Source organism: Lotus japonicus, chromosome 5 (assembly GCF_012489685.1).
Source record: "Lotus japonicus ecotype B-129 chromosome 5, LjGifu_v1.2".
NCBI classification, from domain to species: Eukaryota; Viridiplantae; Streptophyta; class Magnoliopsida; order Fabales; family Fabaceae; genus Lotus; species Lotus japonicus.
In genome coordinates, this window is record NC_080045.1 from 51,622,461 (window position 1) to 51,641,408 (window position 18,948).

General features: G+C 36.0%; 1 protein-coding gene across 1 annotated transcript; it reads right to left on the reverse strand.

The window, feature by feature from the left end:
- Nucleotides 1-7,419: 7,419 nt before the first annotated feature.
- On the reverse strand, nt 7,420-10,737 carry LOC130720576 (receptor-like protein kinase ANXUR1). Its single transcript, XM_057571227.1, has one exon. It carries the CDS (start codon nt 10,358-10,360, stop codon nt 7,772-7,774), a length of 2,589 nt encoding a protein of 862 aa, XP_057427210.1. The 5' UTR covers nt 10,361-10,737; the 3' UTR covers nt 7,420-7,771.
- Between the last annotated feature and the right edge of the window lie 8,211 nt (nt 10,738-18,948).

An 18,948-nucleotide genomic window follows, 5' to 3' on the forward strand; every position in this document is an offset into this window, starting at 1 on the left:
GTTGGATGCAAACAGATTGGATATGAATGTAGTTTGTGGTGATTTAGGCATTTGATGTTGGATACATTCTTCAACTATATTCTTTGGATTGGGGGATGCATCTTGCTTGCTCCCAGCAAGGTCCTAAAAGGTGTGTGTGGATTCTTTGTTTCAGCACGATTAGAAGAGGAATAGATGATTGGAGGATTTTTAAGGGCTCTAACAACTATGTTTGTACCTAAGGTATGTTATTTCAAACCGATTTTTTGCACTTTTTTATGGGATGGCGAGAAATAATGATCATTCAAGTTTATTTTGGTTTTATTTTTTAAATTCTATCTCTCATGATCAATAACTGTTAGTTAATTTAATTTTAACAAGTGACTATGCTACCTTTGTCAGTTTGATAATTGTACCATTGTTGATTATGCATCTGATTTCCTATACAAAGGTATGTTCTTTTCATATAAAACCTTCTATTGTTGTATTTGGAGTACTATTTTTGTGTAATTGAAGGAGTGATCGCATTCAGAAATTATGCACCTTTTGAAGAAATTTTCTTTTCCACTCTTAAGATGGGAAAACAATTTGATGTTTTGTATTTTGGTCAAGTTTCTGGAACTCTATTCCCTGATTAACCATTGTTACAATGGAGGTTTGGGAATTAGATTTCCCGTTTAAGAAATAAGTTATTAGAAGCAACTTGAGAGGTAATTCTTGAACGGTTAAAATTAAAACCATACATGCTCGCAATTGATGTCAAGTTTGTGTTCCGTCCTGATTCAAGTCTACTCCTTTTTCCAAGTATGCTTACATTGCTTTTCTCCTTCTCTAAGAAGGTGGTTTAGGGCAGCAAAGATTCATTTTTACTGCTTTTATGTCAGTTGTGTGTCACTTTGAGGCTAACCTTCTAATCAAGCATTTTACTTTGAGGCTAACCTAGCTTTTAGCCACTGTTTATGGTATGCCCTTTATTAACTTTTAGAAGAATCAATCAAATTTATGTTTAAGATAAAATCAAATCACCGAATCATGTATTTGATCCCAATATAATATATAGATGATTTGAACTGATTGATTATTTCTATTGTCTTAGGACTTAGGAGCAAAGCTCCAATTGTGGAAGTGAGGCTCGAGAATTTGACTATTAAGGTTGATTCCTATGTTGTTAGCAGAGCTTTGCCAAATATATCAAGCTCTGCATTGAACATTGTAGTAATACTTCTTGGTATCTGTGGGATAAGTACTGCTATGAGAACAAAGCTTTACTAAGGTTGATCCTTTGTTTCTCATATAGAAGCGCTTTTACGCGGTCAAAAAAGCATCTCATGCAATAGCACTTCAAGGGGATCAAAGAAGTAGGTGAAATGTGAATTTTTAGATAGTATGATGTCATATCCAATTAGTACTTATGGAATATATTTGATGATTCACTAATGAAGTGTCGAGTATTAATGAGTGAGTTTTAGAGCTTGGAGTCATCCAATACTATTAGAGGGAAGAGGTGGAAGAAGAAGAATAGTTAAAAGTTGAACCGTTCAGATTAGGAAAAGAAAAGTTAAGAGTAATTATATTTATATATGTATATAACTATAATAATTTGATAGTAAGAATAGTATGAGGAATAAAAAATATTAATACATATGTACTATAAATATATTAGTGCTAACATATTTGAGTTACGAGATCTCACGGGAAGGAACATTTTACATGAAAAATGAAAATTTGTACGAGTGAAAAAAAAATTTATATAACTTAAGTGTACTTTTAATAATGTAAACAATAATTATATATTTATGTATTGTTACATATCTAAAACACAAAAGCAATATCTTTTATGTAACACGGGTATACATCTTCACAAAACACTAGAATTGAGTGTCTGAATTTATGCTATTTAAATATCTACATCTTTATTATGATTATTCTTACTTTCTTAGTCTCTTAAATTTTTTATAATTTAAAATATCGATCGATTTATCAAATACAATAGACAAATTCCCCGTGCAACGCGCGGGTAAAAAACACTAGTATTATTAGAAGTGATGACATTTTTTACCAAATGAACACAAGTGAGGACATTTTTTACCAAATGATCCTTAAAAACAACATACTCTTACTACTCAAGTGAGAACATTTAACAATGTGGAACACAGGTGAAAGCATTTTTTACCGAAGAAACTATAAAAAACACATACTTTTACTCATCATTTTTTTTAATGACTTTTTTAATAATTAAGTGGGGGCACATGCCCTCACAAGCTTCTACCTACCTCCGTCCTTGATAACCCAAATAAAAAAATCAAACAACTATTTAGTATACCTCAGAAACACCTTAGGTTGCTTGAGAAAAGGCTTATCAGTTTGCAACACGCAAGTAACATTCCAAAACAAAATCAATGAAAGATCCAAACAAGAACCGAGGGAAATTGACATAAACGAATTGGGTAAATGGATCCAAGGACAAAAAAAATCACTTGATACCTCATAAATTGAAGAAGATTAAGGAGATTGATTGATTGTTTAGGTTTTTCTTGGTTTGAAGAAAATGGAGTGAAAAAGGAAGAAGATGGAGGTGGAAGAGGAAGAAGATGGTGGTTAAAAAAGAGGGATGGAAATATAATTTAAAAAATTTCCAGGGACTAAAACTAATGTGAAAAATTCACGTTGTCATCCTCAATTGACTAGGTTTGTCACTGGACCGTTGACCGGTCAAAATTGAGGCAAAAGACTTAATTTGATTAAAAAAAACATTAGAATGACACTTCAAAGAATTTTTTTTCAGAGACTCAAATTGATTTCTCTTGCAATCTCAGGGAACTCAAACATTTTTAAGCGAATTTTTTTTTAAACACAATATTATAAAACTTGGACCAACAATTTGACTTCATCAAAGTATTCGGTCATTAAGTTTTTTTGAACGCGGTCATTAAGTTACTAGTCGAATCAATGTCATTAATTAAAAAATATGTGATTTAATATTAAAATTATATGCGAAAAATGACATAAAAAATTTAGGCAATTTATATGATTTTCTAGTAGTGAAATATATAACAAGACGACACAACCCTTCTCAAAAGGAAACAAAAGCCAGCAAACAAAACAACCAACTAGCAAAACACCTACAGAGGGAAAGAAAAAGTCAACTCCCAAAGCAACAGCCACATCATAAACAGCAAAAATGCCTCATAATAAGGTCAAAACTAAAAAAAGCATCAAAACACGCCAACATTCAATAGCAAGAGACAACCAAAAACTCTTCATTTGCAGAAAACAAGAGAAGCTACAGTCTCCTACTTGTAAGAATCTGGGCTACAATTTGGTTGAGGGCACTGTACAATCATACATCATGCCCAAGAGTTTCCCATCAAAAGAGCACTTTACGCACTAGTCTAAACACTCATATGCCTTGAAAGCTCCGTCTACAAAAACATTGTCTCCCTCCCTTTAGAACCGATATCTACATCTAAAACCTCTGCTAAAGCAACCCCATTGGAATCCATAATAAGACCCTTCTTCCTTCTACATGCCTTCTCAACTTTCCTAGGTATTCCTCTACCACTTTTAGCTTTGTTTACACAAACCCGTTATTTTATTCTCGGCGTAACATAAGGGAGGGACATAGGAGAAGCTTCAATTCCTTCCACAAATTCAAGATCCTGACAAGTTCCCAAATTAAGAGAGGGAGGTTCAGTATCAAACAACACCCCACCATCCATTTGAGCCCAGACTTAAAGCAAAGATAAATTAAAAATATAAGAAACAAAATAACACATTAAAAAAATATAGGAACCAAAAGTGCATGCAATGAATGAAAAGATATGATAAATTTTTTAATATTATGCTTTGAGTTTTAATCATTATATATCATTGTATATTTCTATGTTTATACATTAATTGTAAAATTTTAAAACTTAGTATTATAGAAATGTTCATGCTTAACTGGCTTAAATAAGGTTTCGCCTAACCTACCTTTTTTTTGTGTAACCTTATACAAGGGAGGGTTCTTTCCTTACCCGATAATAATATTTTTTTTCTAAAAAAATGTTTTCTAACTCATTTTTCAAAATGTTTCTGAATTTTATTACTCATCATCATCTTCAAACCTCGACATTCATCTTAACCTCAACCATCCTCTCCCTAAAACCTAACCGTACCCACCCCATCATTTCCCTGAAAACCTTCACGCCACCATCATTCCAAAACTGCAGCCAAAGCAACCACATACCACCAACCACGACAACCTCAACCCATCAGTAGCAGAGCGTCACCGCCATAGCCGACAACCACACAACCATAGTCCCCTCATTTCCTCACCTCCAACACCATTATCATATTCCCTATGACTACTGCCAAAACCACTACCACCACTAGATCTGCCGTAACCGAACCACCACAACACCCCCTCAACCTCCCTTTCTTTGTCGTAATTGAATCCTTCTCTCCATAAAACAAATCCTCCCATTTCTCTTCAAATGAACACAAACACAATTAGAGAAGAAGAAGAAGAACTTGAGATAGAGACAAAAAGAAGCAGAGGTTCCCATGACAACGACAGTAGGAACGATAGCAAGGGACCTTGATTGCATCATAGAGTCGTTGTCGTCGATCAAAGCGTCGCACACATAGAGATATTATAGACCTGCAGAGCGATGGTGCTATAGATCTAGGTGAAAAGGGGGAGGATTTGGCAGAGACTTAGCTTGAAAAGCATCACACACATAAAGGTGCTATAGATTTCGGTTATGGTGCTACAGATCTGGGTATGTGGTAGAGACTACGCTCTCTAGTGCTATAGATCTGGGCGACGGTGCTATAGATCTGGGTGAAAAAGGGGAGGATTTGGCAGATACTTAGCTTGAAAAGCATCACACACATAAAGGTGCTATAGATTTGGGTGATGGTGCTACAGATATGGGTGTGTGGTAGAGACTACGCTCTCTCGTTGTCTCAATTTTTTTCTCTTGATGAGTTTGCTAGAAGAAGGAAGAAGGTGGGAGGTTGGGTTGCTTACGGGATCGGACTTGGGATTGCAGTATCAGAGGGGACGTTGTGGGAGGAAGAGTAGTTATGGTGGTTGCTGGGTATTTGGGGGTTTGGGGCTGAGGTTCTGAGTTGGGTTGTATGAATATGGAAAAATAGAAAAGATTATTTGGTTGTATTTCCTTTCAAATTAAAATTGATTAATTTTATTTATCTGATAAAGAAAAAATCGGCACACATCAATTAGTTTTTATGCCACCAACACAACGGTTTTTTGCTCACCTCGTGATTCGCTCTGAGGCCAAAGATACAATTAACCACTTCATTGGAAGCAAGTCTGGGCAAAACAAATATGTTCATAAAGCACAAGCAGAAGCCAGAACATCTTATTCATGATTTTGTTAAATCACATGTTCTTGCTTCAGCTTGTGATTCACAAACATACTTGAAGGGAGGACCTCATGAGAAAGAAGCTTCAAATGAAGGGAAGATGGCGCTCTATGTGGAATTTAGGTTTATGTGCATGTAAAAAATAAGAAGTGATTGTGATGATGGGAACTCTAGTGAGAGAAGATTTATATAGAGGAGGAAAAAGGGAAATGGTGAGCGCTGATTGATCCAAACAAGAGTCGCACGGATCCAAATTGTTTTTTACAATACTCGAATGTGAACCCTTGGATGAATCCTTATCTACGGTGGAGATTGCAAGTTAGTTGAGACACTTGGATTGAGCGTTAACTATTAACCTTTGGATGAATGCTTATCTACGGTGGAGATTGCAAGTTAGTTGAGACACTTGGATTGAGTGTTAGCTAATAAGCTGTTTTGCGTTCGTGGTTTTGATTGGGTGTGTTTTATGGATTAGCATTACTTGCATATATCCATATACGATTAATTTTTATAAACTTATTTTCCACCGAAATGTTATTTTTAATAAACTTTTTTCTAAATTTTTTTTTTGGTGTTGTCTAAATAACCCTTGTCAAAAATTGGGTTAAATCACCCCTTGATGAGGTGTTCCAAAAATATTGTAACATGTGTCTTTATATATTCCAACTCATTTATTTATTCTTTTAATTTTATATTCTCTTAATATCCATTTTATTAAACAATCTATTTGCACAATGAACCAATCAATTAGAATAAAAACATAGAAATCCTTTTCCCAGAAAAATAACTAAGAACCCTAATCCCAATTTTTTCCACCGTTCCACGCTTTGGGTCGTCTTCTTTGTTTGCTATTGAATTGATGCAATTAAAAGATATACCAATTCAATTGGGAATATGAGAAATCCACACCCTCTCTAGGAGAAATTGTTGTTGCATCTCCCACTGGTTATCCCACAAGAACACCATAGCTGTAATGCGTGTTTTGTGTTGCTTTTCCCCCTATTACATACTCTGATTACCAATTGAATTAACAATATTAACATACAAAAATGCATCTAACTAAAAGGGTTTGTGCAAGTCTGTTATTCTCAAGGTAATTGTAGACAAATAAAATGAGTGAACAAAGAAGGCGTGAAAGAAACTGGGAGATTAGGGATTCTTTGTTTTTTCTTTTTTGAAAAGGGTTTCTATGTTATTATTCTAATTGATTGGTTCATTGTGCAAATAGATTTTTTAATAAAATGAATATTAAGAGAATATAAAATTAAAAGAATAACTAAACGAGTTGGAATTTATAAAGACACATGTTACAATTTAATTGAAACACCTCATCAAGAGTGATTTAACCCAATTTTTGACAATGGTCATTTAGACAACCCTTATTTCTTTCATAACATCTAAAAACAAAAATATTTATAGAATCACTTTCTATAATAAGGAGAATGTGAATGAATTTCCGCAATAAAAATTTGGAGATGTTTGATTCAGATTTGGTGCCTTAGATTTAAAGTTATCTATTCCACATTTTATTCATGGAAGCTTCGACAAGATTCGCATCAACGTGTTCGCCATGGAAGGACAACGATGGAAGCGCACAGATACAGAGATATAATTGTAAGTAAGAAAGAGACATTGACATTAACTTGACATCGTTAACTTTGACTAGATAAGGTGGAAAAAAATAATGAGGTGGTAAAATTTATTTGGCAAACTGGATGGCTTGGATATAAGCAACTGTACATAAGTTTGTCCTTAAAATTATACATGAAAAATCAAATTTTAAAAGATGAGCTCAACTCAACACAAAAAATTACACTGAAAAATTCAAAATGTAGAAGTAGAAGTCACACTCTTGCTATCCAAGAGCCACGAATTGGATTTATACAATAGTGAGTGACATCTAATAAAATTATAATGACTTGTTCAAGACACTTGGGCTAAAGAGTTCAAATCGATCAGCCAACATCATTCTTAACTTTCTCGGTGTGTGTACAATTCAATTGATAGTGGGTTTAAGGGATCCTCACCCAATATTGGGTTCATATCAATTACTCTCTCCACAATAGGTTAGCAAAGAACCCAAGTTTTTTCAATATAGAGTCATGGTTACATGATCAAAATGCAGCCAGTTCTGTCATTTTGCAGAAACAAATCTGATAAACTATAATTCATATTACATATATATTTAACTATATTATACATAACAGGCTAAGTGAACTTCATTTAGCCACCTTCTCTGAACATTTTGCTACAAACAGTTAGATATCATAAGCTATTTAGCATGAAAACAAGACAAAGAAAAAAAGAAACCAATAAATGGAAGCAGCAATCAAAGCAGTGCACACTCCAAAAGCAATGCAAAACGCTGGTTTTGTTGTCTTAAATTCCCTAGCTTCCTTAAGCATTCATATTTTTATCTTCATCGCCCTTTTGGATTGGCAATTTGTGAGAAGATGACCGCGGAATTCTCACCGGATCCAGAGTCCTGGCTAAGCTCATGATCACTTCCAAGGCTCAGGTTCTTATAATGTGCAGCCATGTCATTTTCTTTCAAGCTCACCTCTTCAAACTCACCTTCAATCCTTGGAGAGTGAGCTGAACCATCAGGGTTCACTTGCAGGTTGAGAGCAAATTCAAGGTTCCACAAAAGATCATTCATGGTAGGACGATCTAGTCCATGATCAGACAAACACTTTTCAGCTGCATCTGCAAATTTCTTCAAGCTTTCAGGGTTGATTTTTCCCTTGAGGTTGGGGTCAATGATGTCCTCAAGTGTTCCTCTTCTTTTGTTGATCAAAGCCCATTCCGCAAGACTAACTTGGTCCTTTGGAAGGCTTGGATTCAGAGCAGGCCTTGCACATAGAACCTCAAACAGAACAACCCCAAATGAGTAAACATCAGATTTTTCAGTTAATTGTTGCCTTCTGAAATATTCAGGATCCAAGTACCCAAAGCTTCCTTTCACCACAGTGCTAACATGACCTTGGTTCATGTTTGGACCGGTTTTTGACAACCCGAAATCTGAAACCTTAGCAACCCAGTTTTCATCAAGGAGAATGTTGGTTGTTTTCACATCTCTATGAATGATGGTGTACTTGGCTCCTGTGTGAAGGTAGTGAAGCCCTCTTGCTGCTCCAATGCAAATCTCCAACCTTTGCTTCCATGATAGCTCATCCAATGGCTTGTTTCCCTTGTAAATATGTTCCCTTAACGTTCCGCGATCCATGTAGTCATAAACCAAGCACATTTCATCATCTTCCTCACAGAAACCAATCAAGGACACCAAGTGTTTGTGTCTAAGCTTAGAAAGCATCTCAATTTCTGTCTGGAACTCGTTCACTCCTTGATCTGACTGCGGATTTGCTTTCTTGATAGCTACTTTAACCCCATTGTCAATAACACCCTTGTACACCTTTCCAAAGCCTCCAACCCCAATCACATTGGACTCATCAAAATTCTTGGTTGCTTGCTTCATCTCTTGTAATGAGAAAAACCGGCACAGTCCTTGAGCCATGGCTGATATGTTGCCACTGCCACTCTTCCCTGACCCTGAGGATTTGGTACCGGTCGTTTGCGAGTTTCCGTATAAAGGAAGCCAGCTAGATGTGTTGGTGTATGATCCAGGAGCTCTCTTCTTCTTTTGGAGATGAACAGCAACACCTATTGCAGCCAATATAGCAAAACCTGCAGCACCTCCTGCAGCTCCACCAATAACAATGTTCTTGTGACCATTTTTGTTGGTTTGGAATGTTTTCGCCTTCGCCTCATACTCAACCAGCATGTCAGAAGGCTGAGGATTGGGGCCAGACAAATTAGTGTCATTGAGTTTGAAAATCTCAACCCCATTGAGGAGTGCATCAAAGAATTCTGGCTTACTATCAGGTACAGGATGCAATGCAATCCAAAGCTCCTCACCAACTGTTCCACCAGGAACATATGTCACATAGTCTTTATAAACTGGAACTCCTTTACCTCCTGTCCATCCAATCACATCTGCTTCAGGCTCTGCAGTCTGGTTGTTGATGAAGATTTTGAACACAATCTCATTAGACTTGGAATAATAGTAATCACAGAAATGCAACCTGGTAAGGTACATTGAATTAGGATCCACTTGGAAAATCCATGTGAGATTGTACCCCATGTTCACATCCTTATTGGGTCCCATGGATCTTGATGTGGAGTAAACACTGGAAGGAGCTATGTACTTTGGCATGGTTTTGTAGTCAATTGTGTCATTTTTAGTAGCTTGGTTGGTCACACCAGTGGCTCCACCATAGAGATAAGGGGTGTCATCATACCACATTCTGCTTAGGCCAGAGTCTTGCCCTGGAGATATGTATTGCCCACCAACATTTAACCTGAACATTGTCTGAAAATGCATACTTTTTGCATCCACAGTTTGATCATCATAACCCACCAACGGTGCCGAATCAAACAACTCAGGCATTTGGATCAATTGAATGCCATTAACAAAAGCAAAACCCCCGTCTCGCGGCTTGAAGGTAACAGATAGAGTGTCTGAATTCAATGGAGCAAGGGAATATTCCCTATCAATGTAGGCCTGTGAGAGTGCCTGACATGTGATTGAGGCACTGAAATTGGATAAAAGAGTAACCCCATTCGCCGCGACGGAGAAATATGAATCTGTGGGGTTGAAACTGCCGTAGACAGAGGGGTAAAAATGGAGCCTGAGCCAGTAACGCTTATCAGGTAGAACAGGGAATTTGTAAGTTGCTTCTGATTTGAAAACTCTGGCTGTCATGTAAGGGACTTCAGATAAAAGAGAAGGGTCTTGGAAAGAGGCTTTGGATGTTACTGAATCTCCTCCTCCTGAGAGGTACTTGTTATCAGAAATCCATTGTCTTCCATCAGCATCTTTGCCACCACCTTCCAATCCACAACCCAGGATCAACGATTCGCCGCCGCCATTAGCAGCACTCAATGCAGGAATCACATTCAAAAAACAGAAAACCAGCAAGAGACAACAGCAGCAATAATATGTATGCATAATTTCAGGCGTACAGGGTAAAAAATTAAAGAAGAAAGAAAACAAAAAATGTGACAACTTTGTGGCTAACTATGAATTTTTTGACAAAGGGTGTTGATTTGATTTGATTTCCTGTACGCCAGAAATGAGAAATGATGTTTGGTATTTGGTTTTGTTTTGTGTTTGTGCTATGATCGATGGAATAATGGAGGGGGTGGTGGTTTTCTAATGCACCATCACAATCGTTCATGCATGTAAAAAACAAAACCTACCTGGATTGGTGGCAACAAACCAAACCAGGCAAGAAGACAAGAAGGGTGAATTCTATGGTTTTTTCTCTTCTTCTGTTCAGTGTGTATGGTTCTGAATTTTTTTTTTGGGTTGCTGTGTTTGGTGAAAGTTAACATTCCATGGTTGAGGATCTAAGGTTGTTAGGAACTAGTGATAGGGAGTGAGAATAGTAATGGAATGAATTGGAAGTTTTTAGAAAGTTACAACATCCTTTGAATGAGAAACAAGGCTAAGCCAAAATTAGCAATTAGCATATGCCATAAATAATGGAGTTCGAAATGCTATAAAGTTAACATAATGGAGTTTCTTATAACAATTAAGTGAATTAACAAATCACCATCAAAACAAAATCTATTTTGGCACGTAACTGTTCACCCAAGTAACCAACACTTTTAAGTAATAACATATCTATATTATTTTTTTAACTTGAAATGAAGTGTTAGTTGAATCCGCATTTATGCATTTATATTAATACTTTGTTTAATAAAATTTAAATCTTAATTTATTATCATTATTTGTTAACTAATTCTTAGTACAATTCTCGACCCTTCATTTCTTTGACATAACTAAAATTTTGTTCCAATTAGTCAATAAGCCTAGACGGCTAGAACCCTATCGCTCTTTGTTCATTTATCAAGATACTCTATTGAGTTACTCAATGTAGATATCACACCCAAAATAATGAATAGGTACCATAAAATTTAACGTTTTTTTTTCAAGTTATAAGAACATCTCCAACGCTGGTTCCTTAGCCTAGCTGGAGATGTTAAGACACATATCTTATTTTTAAGCATCATTGGAGCTTTTAAGTTATGAGAGCATCTCCAACGCTGGTTCCTGTTAAAATGTTATTTTTGTAGCTTAAAGCTTACTGAATTTATTCTCATTATTATCCTTATCATTTTATTAAAATTCTATCATTACCTTTTTGTATATCCTCCTCCTCTTGCTACTGTTATGTTGTGATAAAACCCAAAATCTATCCTCCTTACTCAATAGTAGAACCACCCAAAAAGCCCCAATCTCTTCTCCTATCCTCTATCCTATCAACCCTCTCAACCGCAAAACCATCCTCCTCCTTCAACCGATGGCGGAACTAGAAAATAAAAATTGAGGGGGCCAAAATAAAATAAAATTTCAATACACATAAAAAATTAAAATAAAGATTAGAGTAATTTATTTACATGAATATTGGACATTTAGTTTTTCATGTTTTAAAGTTTTTGAAATTTTTAAGTATTCTTTACCTTTAAATAACATTTTTAACACTATTCTCATAAGTCTTTAACTTAATAAAATGGATTCTTTTACTCTTGGTTGTTAGTTTTTTTTTAGAGAAATTTAAAGAAAAATAAGTAATTGATTTTTTAATTGGACTCTTTTACTCTTGGCTTGATAAATGTTGTTATTATTTTTAAAAAAAGTCTATATGAATTAAAAAATTGAGGATGATGGCTAGAGATAAGAGAAAAATAATGTAAAATAAAACTATCACAGGAAAAAGTCAAAAACAAGTAGCAGGATTCGAACCCCTCCAAGTAAAACGTAAGATGCACCACCAGGTGAGCTATGCAACATTTCGTATAATAGTTGAACTATTATTTATATATACCAATAGTTTCACGAGAAAAAATAGGTAATATATTATTAAAAAAATCTAGAATTTTGAGGGGGTCATAGCCTCTATGTCCCTTCATAGTTCCGCCACTGCCTTCAACAACAGACCAAATCCATATCAGCACCACCACAGATCGGAGAAAGGTGGTGACTTTACTGAGAAAGAGGGAAATTAGACCGAGACACAGGAAAATCAGAGAAGAAAATTCAATAATTTTTTTCTCATCCCAACAAAACCATTCATAGATTGTTACATGACAACTTTGAAACTTGACCTTCAGTGACAGAAGCTGCTTCGACCTCCAAATTCTTCCATCGCCAGAGCCTCGACGTCAAGTCATCAGAGCCACCACGAGCAACCTCAGTGAAGGGAGGGAGAGCGAGAAACCCTTCACTGTCTCAACCTCTCTCATTGTCTCGATTTCCCTCTCCACTAAGAGCAACCTTGTGTCCGATCTCTCCGATCTTTCTCAATATTTGTTATCATAATATAACTTAACTACACATTACATTAAAGCGGAACTAAAAATTAAGTGAAACATGAGAATATAACTTTCCCAATAATTAAGTATTAAATACACCTAATTACCTAGCTATATAGTTCACGCTTAATTTTTTTCTAGTTATTTCAAAATACCCAAAATCCCATTTTTGAATTTTTCTCGACTTGTCTCTGTAATTTCTTGAATGCAAGTGTTCAGGTGTGATATCAAAAACATTGTCAAACATTGTCATATGTGGTCTCACATGGGCTTACATGGAAGGTGAGATGACAAAGAATCGGTAAGGACGTAGTGCTTTGCGGAGATGATTGGAAGGACTTTGTCGAAACATACTCGTTGGACGCTGGCTAATGGGTTTCTTTCTCTTTCAATCCACCCGAACCACATAGGGTAACACAAGGGGATTTAGAATTTCTTGTCAATCTTGCTGGTATGGAGATTCAATAGGGCGCTTCCCAAGAAACTGATCCTAACCCTAGTAAAACACGTAAAGAACACAACTCACAACTCATTTGACCCTAGTTGTTTTCTTTGGACCTTCATCTGACTATTCCGTGGTAAGGTATAAAAATCTAACCTTTTTTCTTTTATTGTTATTTTTAATAATAAGTCAATTATTTGTGTAACATAGACTTTGCCAGATGATTATGTTCCACGGGTATTCATGGGGAGTGATTTTAAGGGTGGCAGATAATCAATGGAAGGTAAACTTGCGTTATCTGGTGTGACTGCTACCGCTGGTTGGGTTGGGGTGCTAACGGCGCTACAGGTGAGCATCTCTTACAATTCGGATGGAATAAAGTACATGCCTTCTCAGTTTGGATTGCTGCTGTGTGGTCGATCTGCCTGTTGAGGAATGATATTGTTTTCAGAGGGAGCTGATAAAATGGCGGTCGTGGAATAAAGCTAAAGTGGGTGGGTTTAGTTACTCTCTTGGTTTGCGTGCAAGCATTATAGCTGGTTTGCTGGATTTGGATGGCTTTTTGCCGTTCTTTTCCTGTGGTGTGCGGTCTGCATAGTGTTGTTGCGTGTATTGCCTTGGATGTTGGAAGCCTAGCTTTTCGTTATAGTGGCTGGAAGCATATGGAGTTTCTGTTTTGTGTTACTGTCATTAGCTCCTTTGCGGCTGATTTCGTTGGCTTTAGTAGTGGGAAGGTTCATGTTTTGCGTGATATTGGGTACAGGAAATTAGTGTGGGTTTTTGGGGTGAGTTTGGTGTGTCTCCTTTTGGCCACCAATGCTTTTCTTGCTGGATGTGTTAGATAGCAGCACGGGTTTTTGATGTTGTAATTGGAGGTGGGTAGGTGTAGGTGCCAATGATTATGTGGTTGGCTTCGAACGGGCTTTCTTGTTTCTTGCTTTCATGGTTTCTTGTTCTTTCTTTAATCCTTTCTTTCTTTTTGTATTAATGTTTTGTTTGGAGGTAGGGGTGAAAATGAAATGAAGAAATATAAGAGGAAGAAATATAAAGAGAAAATGAGATGATTTTGAAGTTGTTTGGATTGAAGGAAAAAGAATAGAAAATGAAAGAAAAAGTGAAAGTAATAAAAGTAAATGTAATGCATAATTACTATCATATCCTTTTATACAAATCTTTATTATAAGTTATTACATGTTATTATATTTTATCTCACAAATTATTATAATATGATAGTAAAATAAAATGTGAATCAAGATATAAATAAATATAAATAGATTTTTCTAAAAAATAAATAAAAGGTATTCAAATGGTGAAGTGAAGTACTAATCTAAATTACAAAATAACATAGTTTTTTTTTAAGGCTAAAAAGCACTTTTGGCCCCTGATGTTTTAAGTTTGTGCAAATTCTGCCCCTTTCTTATTTTTGTCGATGTTTATACCCCTCATGTTTTCAAACAGTGCATTGTCTACCCCTCTGTCAGTCAGACGTTAAAAAACTAACTCTATGAGCTGATGTGGCTTTTTCTTTTTATATTTTTTGGACCTGTCACGTGGAAATTACAAGTGAAATTGAAAAAAATGAGCAAGGGAGATTCAAACTCAAGACCTGTAAGTAGCAAAACATGCATTTAACCAGTTCAGTTACATACATAATTGATATATACATCAAGCAAATTTAATTTATATCATTTCCCTGATCATCATCAACTTCGTATACTTCTCTTCATCTCTCCAATCCACTCAGGAACCTCTCATGAGAAAGTCTGACTGACAGAGGGGTAGACGGTGCACTGTTTGAAAACATGAGGGGTAGAAACATCGACAAAAATAGAGTAGGAGCAGAATTTGCACAAACTTAAAACATCAGGGGCCAAAAATGCTTTTTAGCCTTTTTTTAAGCAACACGGGTACCGTTGTCTTTGACAAGTAGGTGAACTAGTCTTTCACACAAAACGAGGCAATTTCATTATGGGAAAAACTTAGGTACAGTGACTTAAGTCCAGTTAGTACTGTTGTCCTCTTAAATTATGACAAGTGGATTAGTGAATCCACGTAATCTAATAACTGAGGGTTCTGTGGCTAACTCCGTTAAGCCTTCCGTGTTCCTGTTTATCGTCGTTTTGCTTCAACCCATTCTCTTCCGTCTTCGTCTTCTTCAATCTTGAGGTCCCTCTCTACTTCGCAGAGGGCTCCCTGAAATTAGCCTTTAAACTTCCTTGTTATCGTGCAATACCTCAGCCACTTAACTCCCCAAATCATGAAGTAGGGATGTTGCAGTATCAATGTCAAAGCATCCATCTTGAATCAAAGCCAAAGCATCAAACATTCCACTAAGTTTGTCAATTGTCATGTTGCAGAATCAAAGCCAAAGCATCAGTCTTAAATTTCACAGACGTTCAAATTGGACAAAGTTTCGGTTGAAAAGAAAAAATAATAATTTAAATCAAATACCCAGAAAAATTAATTTGATTTTAATTATTAGGTTAACAAATTCAAAGAAAAAATAAAAATTGTAGATTGGGTTTGCAGGTCGGAAATGAAAGCCAAAATTAGAAGGGGATCTGATGCCAAACACTGGCAAGAGCGATCTGAGACCTTCCCTTTAAGCCATGGATTCCAATTCCTCTATAAAACTTCCGCCCACACCACCTTCTAGAGAAACTTCAAATATGGAAGAAGGGAAGAGAGGAATTGTGAAGGAAAAACCGCAAATGACAACGTGCCCATCATGGATCCCATAATCGAACCAGAGGAAGCTGTCGTGGGGAGAGGGGGAAGGCGTACTTGGAGTCTGGGGCACGAAGATGATAAATATGCCTTTTTTTTCAGAGATACCAGAGATAACGGAGGAGTGTCACGGTGTGAAGTTTATTGAAATTGAATATTAATCAATAATCCATGTGTTTTATTCTAATTCGTGAACAGTACAAACAGTACCATTGGTACTGCACCTAAGTTTTCCCCTTTCATTATTTCAGCATCCTTCCTTGCAGATGCAGACGAAAAACTGAAATGGTATTGTACTCCCCCCAATTTCCTTGCCCACCAATTTTCCACTCTTATCCAAACACATGCAGAAGTTGTTTACCACTCATAATCCATCCTACCTACTTCCTTCCTCACAAAATACACTGAAACAAACACAGTGTAAGGGTTGGAATACCCCTTGTACTCCCTTTACTATAATCTTTGGCTTATCAAAAAGAAAAAAAAGGTGAGAAAGTATTCGTGAAAGAGTTAGAGGGTGGGTTTTTCTCACTTTTTAATCCTTTCGTGTTTTGCGAAGAGATGATTTTTTTTCTTGGCTGTTATTGGCGGTTTAGAATTATCAGCATTCTCACTTTTTTGTTTTAAAAAATTTTTTTAATCAAAAGTTTATTTCTTTTCTCTCTTCCACCTCATTATTTTTCTTCACTTTCTCTCATTTATCTTTATCATACCAAACAACCTATAAATCTACTATATTTTTCATATATATCTATTTACTCAACTTCTCTCCTCTCTACTCTTTTCTATCTCTTTTCTCTACCAAACGAAGTGTATAGTCTCGGAGAAAGTTCGTATGCTTGTGAGGCTAATGATATCGGAAAGAGTAACACAATAAATGGGGGTTTGAATTGTGTTCCCTAAAAACTTGAGTTTTCAAACGATTTTAAGTTTAGAAAGAATTTTCGCAATCGTTTGATGCAGCGGTTAAATATAAAGATAGTGAAGTATAGGACAATAAGTACACAACGATATATCATGGTTCACCCACAAACGATGGAGTTACGTCCAGTCCTTGGCAGCATCAAGATTTTCACTAACAAGTATCAATGACTTCTCCTATAACAAGTATTAGACATTACTTCTCCCACAACAAGTATTAGACATGACTTCTCCCACAAGCATTCTACAAGACTTCTCCTAGGAATTATTAGACAGGACTTCTCTCAACAACAAGTATTATGCATGACTTCTCCTAAGATCTTTTGCAAGATCGTTTGGTTCTACTGAGTTCTCTTCTTTCAAGAGGGCTTATAGACTTTTACAGCGCTTATGAACTACAAAGTGTTTGAGAAGGATTTGACTCTTGAGTATACTTTGTGTTCTAAATCTAGAGAGATTGCATAGAGGATTTGACTCTTTAGTTTTTCTCTCAGACGATAAGGATTTGACTTTTGAGCTTGTTGAAGAAAATTATTCAAATGAAAAGTTCTAGCTTATTTTCTTGAGTCTGAACATCTTCAAGTCCTCTTTTTATACTTCAAGTGTTTCATGGAGAGGTTAAGAGCCGTTGGATTGTGTAGAGCAACTTGAGTACAAGTCGTTGGATCAAACAGACTTCTTGTCAGGTGCATTTAATGCCTTGTACTTCTTTGACGAAGACTTGTTGCTACAATGTGTATCTATGAGGTAACATCTTGAGCCTTGTTTCATTCCTTGTGAGCGAGAAGGAGAAAACTAATTGTGACAATGTTGTACTGTATCCTTGAACAAAGTGCTTTGAGGGCACGTGATTTACTGCACTGGCTTTCTCTTCTTGAATATCAGAGATTTCAAATTGAATGTGCCGCTCAATATCTAGATATTGCTCTTCCTTTATCAGTGGTTGAGACAGACAATGATGATCTTCATTAGATGGAGTCTTCTCAGACGATCTATTGGCTTTGACTTTTCTTCTACAACTTGATATGATATTTTGGCTCTTCTCGTCTTCTTGATCTTCTACTATATTCTTGATAAGACGATTTAGCATAATAGACTTCCTTTAGCTTAGGTAATCTGCTTTGACGCTTTGATATTTCTCTTTCTTTGCTTGGTCAGACGTTTCACAGATTTGCCTTTTCTCAGCTTGTGTAGTCTGTCGTGTCGCTTTGTCTTTTCTTTGTACGTTGACTAGATTGAGCTTTGATTGTAGTATCATAGGACGATGGAAATGTGATTCATGAAGGATATTTCCTGAAAAAGAAAATCACATTGAAAGTTTGAGTATAGCATTAAGACTCTCTGAAAATTGTTATCATTCAAAACATGATAGACAATGTATGCATTGTTTTGATCTCTTGTGTCTTTCTCCTCGACCAATGGGCTCTCCTGTCTCCCCCAACAATTTTTGAGAATTCAAGTGCGGAGTTTGAGTCCCACATTAGTTAAGTATAAGTGAGGAGAAGACTTTATAAGAGATGTGACCCATAAACCTAATGCTTTAAGGTTTTGGGTTAAGATGTGGTGTCGATATCTCTTGGTATCTTACTCCTCGGCCTATGGGCTCGATACATAGTATTTAAGTGATTCAAGCACCATCCTATCACATTACTTATTTTTTATGTGTAAATCAAAGATATGCGACCTCAAATCCTATTTATATTTCTAGAAAGAGAAAAAATTGTTCGCACTTTTTCTCAAGGTAATTTAGTTATCATATTTTAATGTGTAAATTACACTACGCTACCTTGAGATTTTCCTATATAACATGCACTAAATGCTAAACTTACTCAAATATTACATTTCACCCCATTACCAAGTAGCATTACTTAAAAAAAATATTGTGATAGAAATTTGTGAATTCGTAGCTAATACTATCGAAAATATAGATGTGAATTCTATTGAAAATATCATGAATTAACTTTACTTAATGTTTTACTTCAAATTTAGTGACAGAACTTTCCGCCACTAAAATATTTATCATTAAATTTCTCCCAAATATTGAGCTACTCATCTAGTTACTAATTTAGTGACACATGGATTGATTACGCTTCGGATCCTCCACCATAGCTTCTCATCAAACTCCATCA

Coding starts and splice junctions, on each gene's coding strand:
- LOC130720576 (XM_057571227.1), bottom strand. CDS start 10,360: ATGCATACATATTATTGCTGCTGTTGTCTCTTGCTGGTTTTCTGTTTT.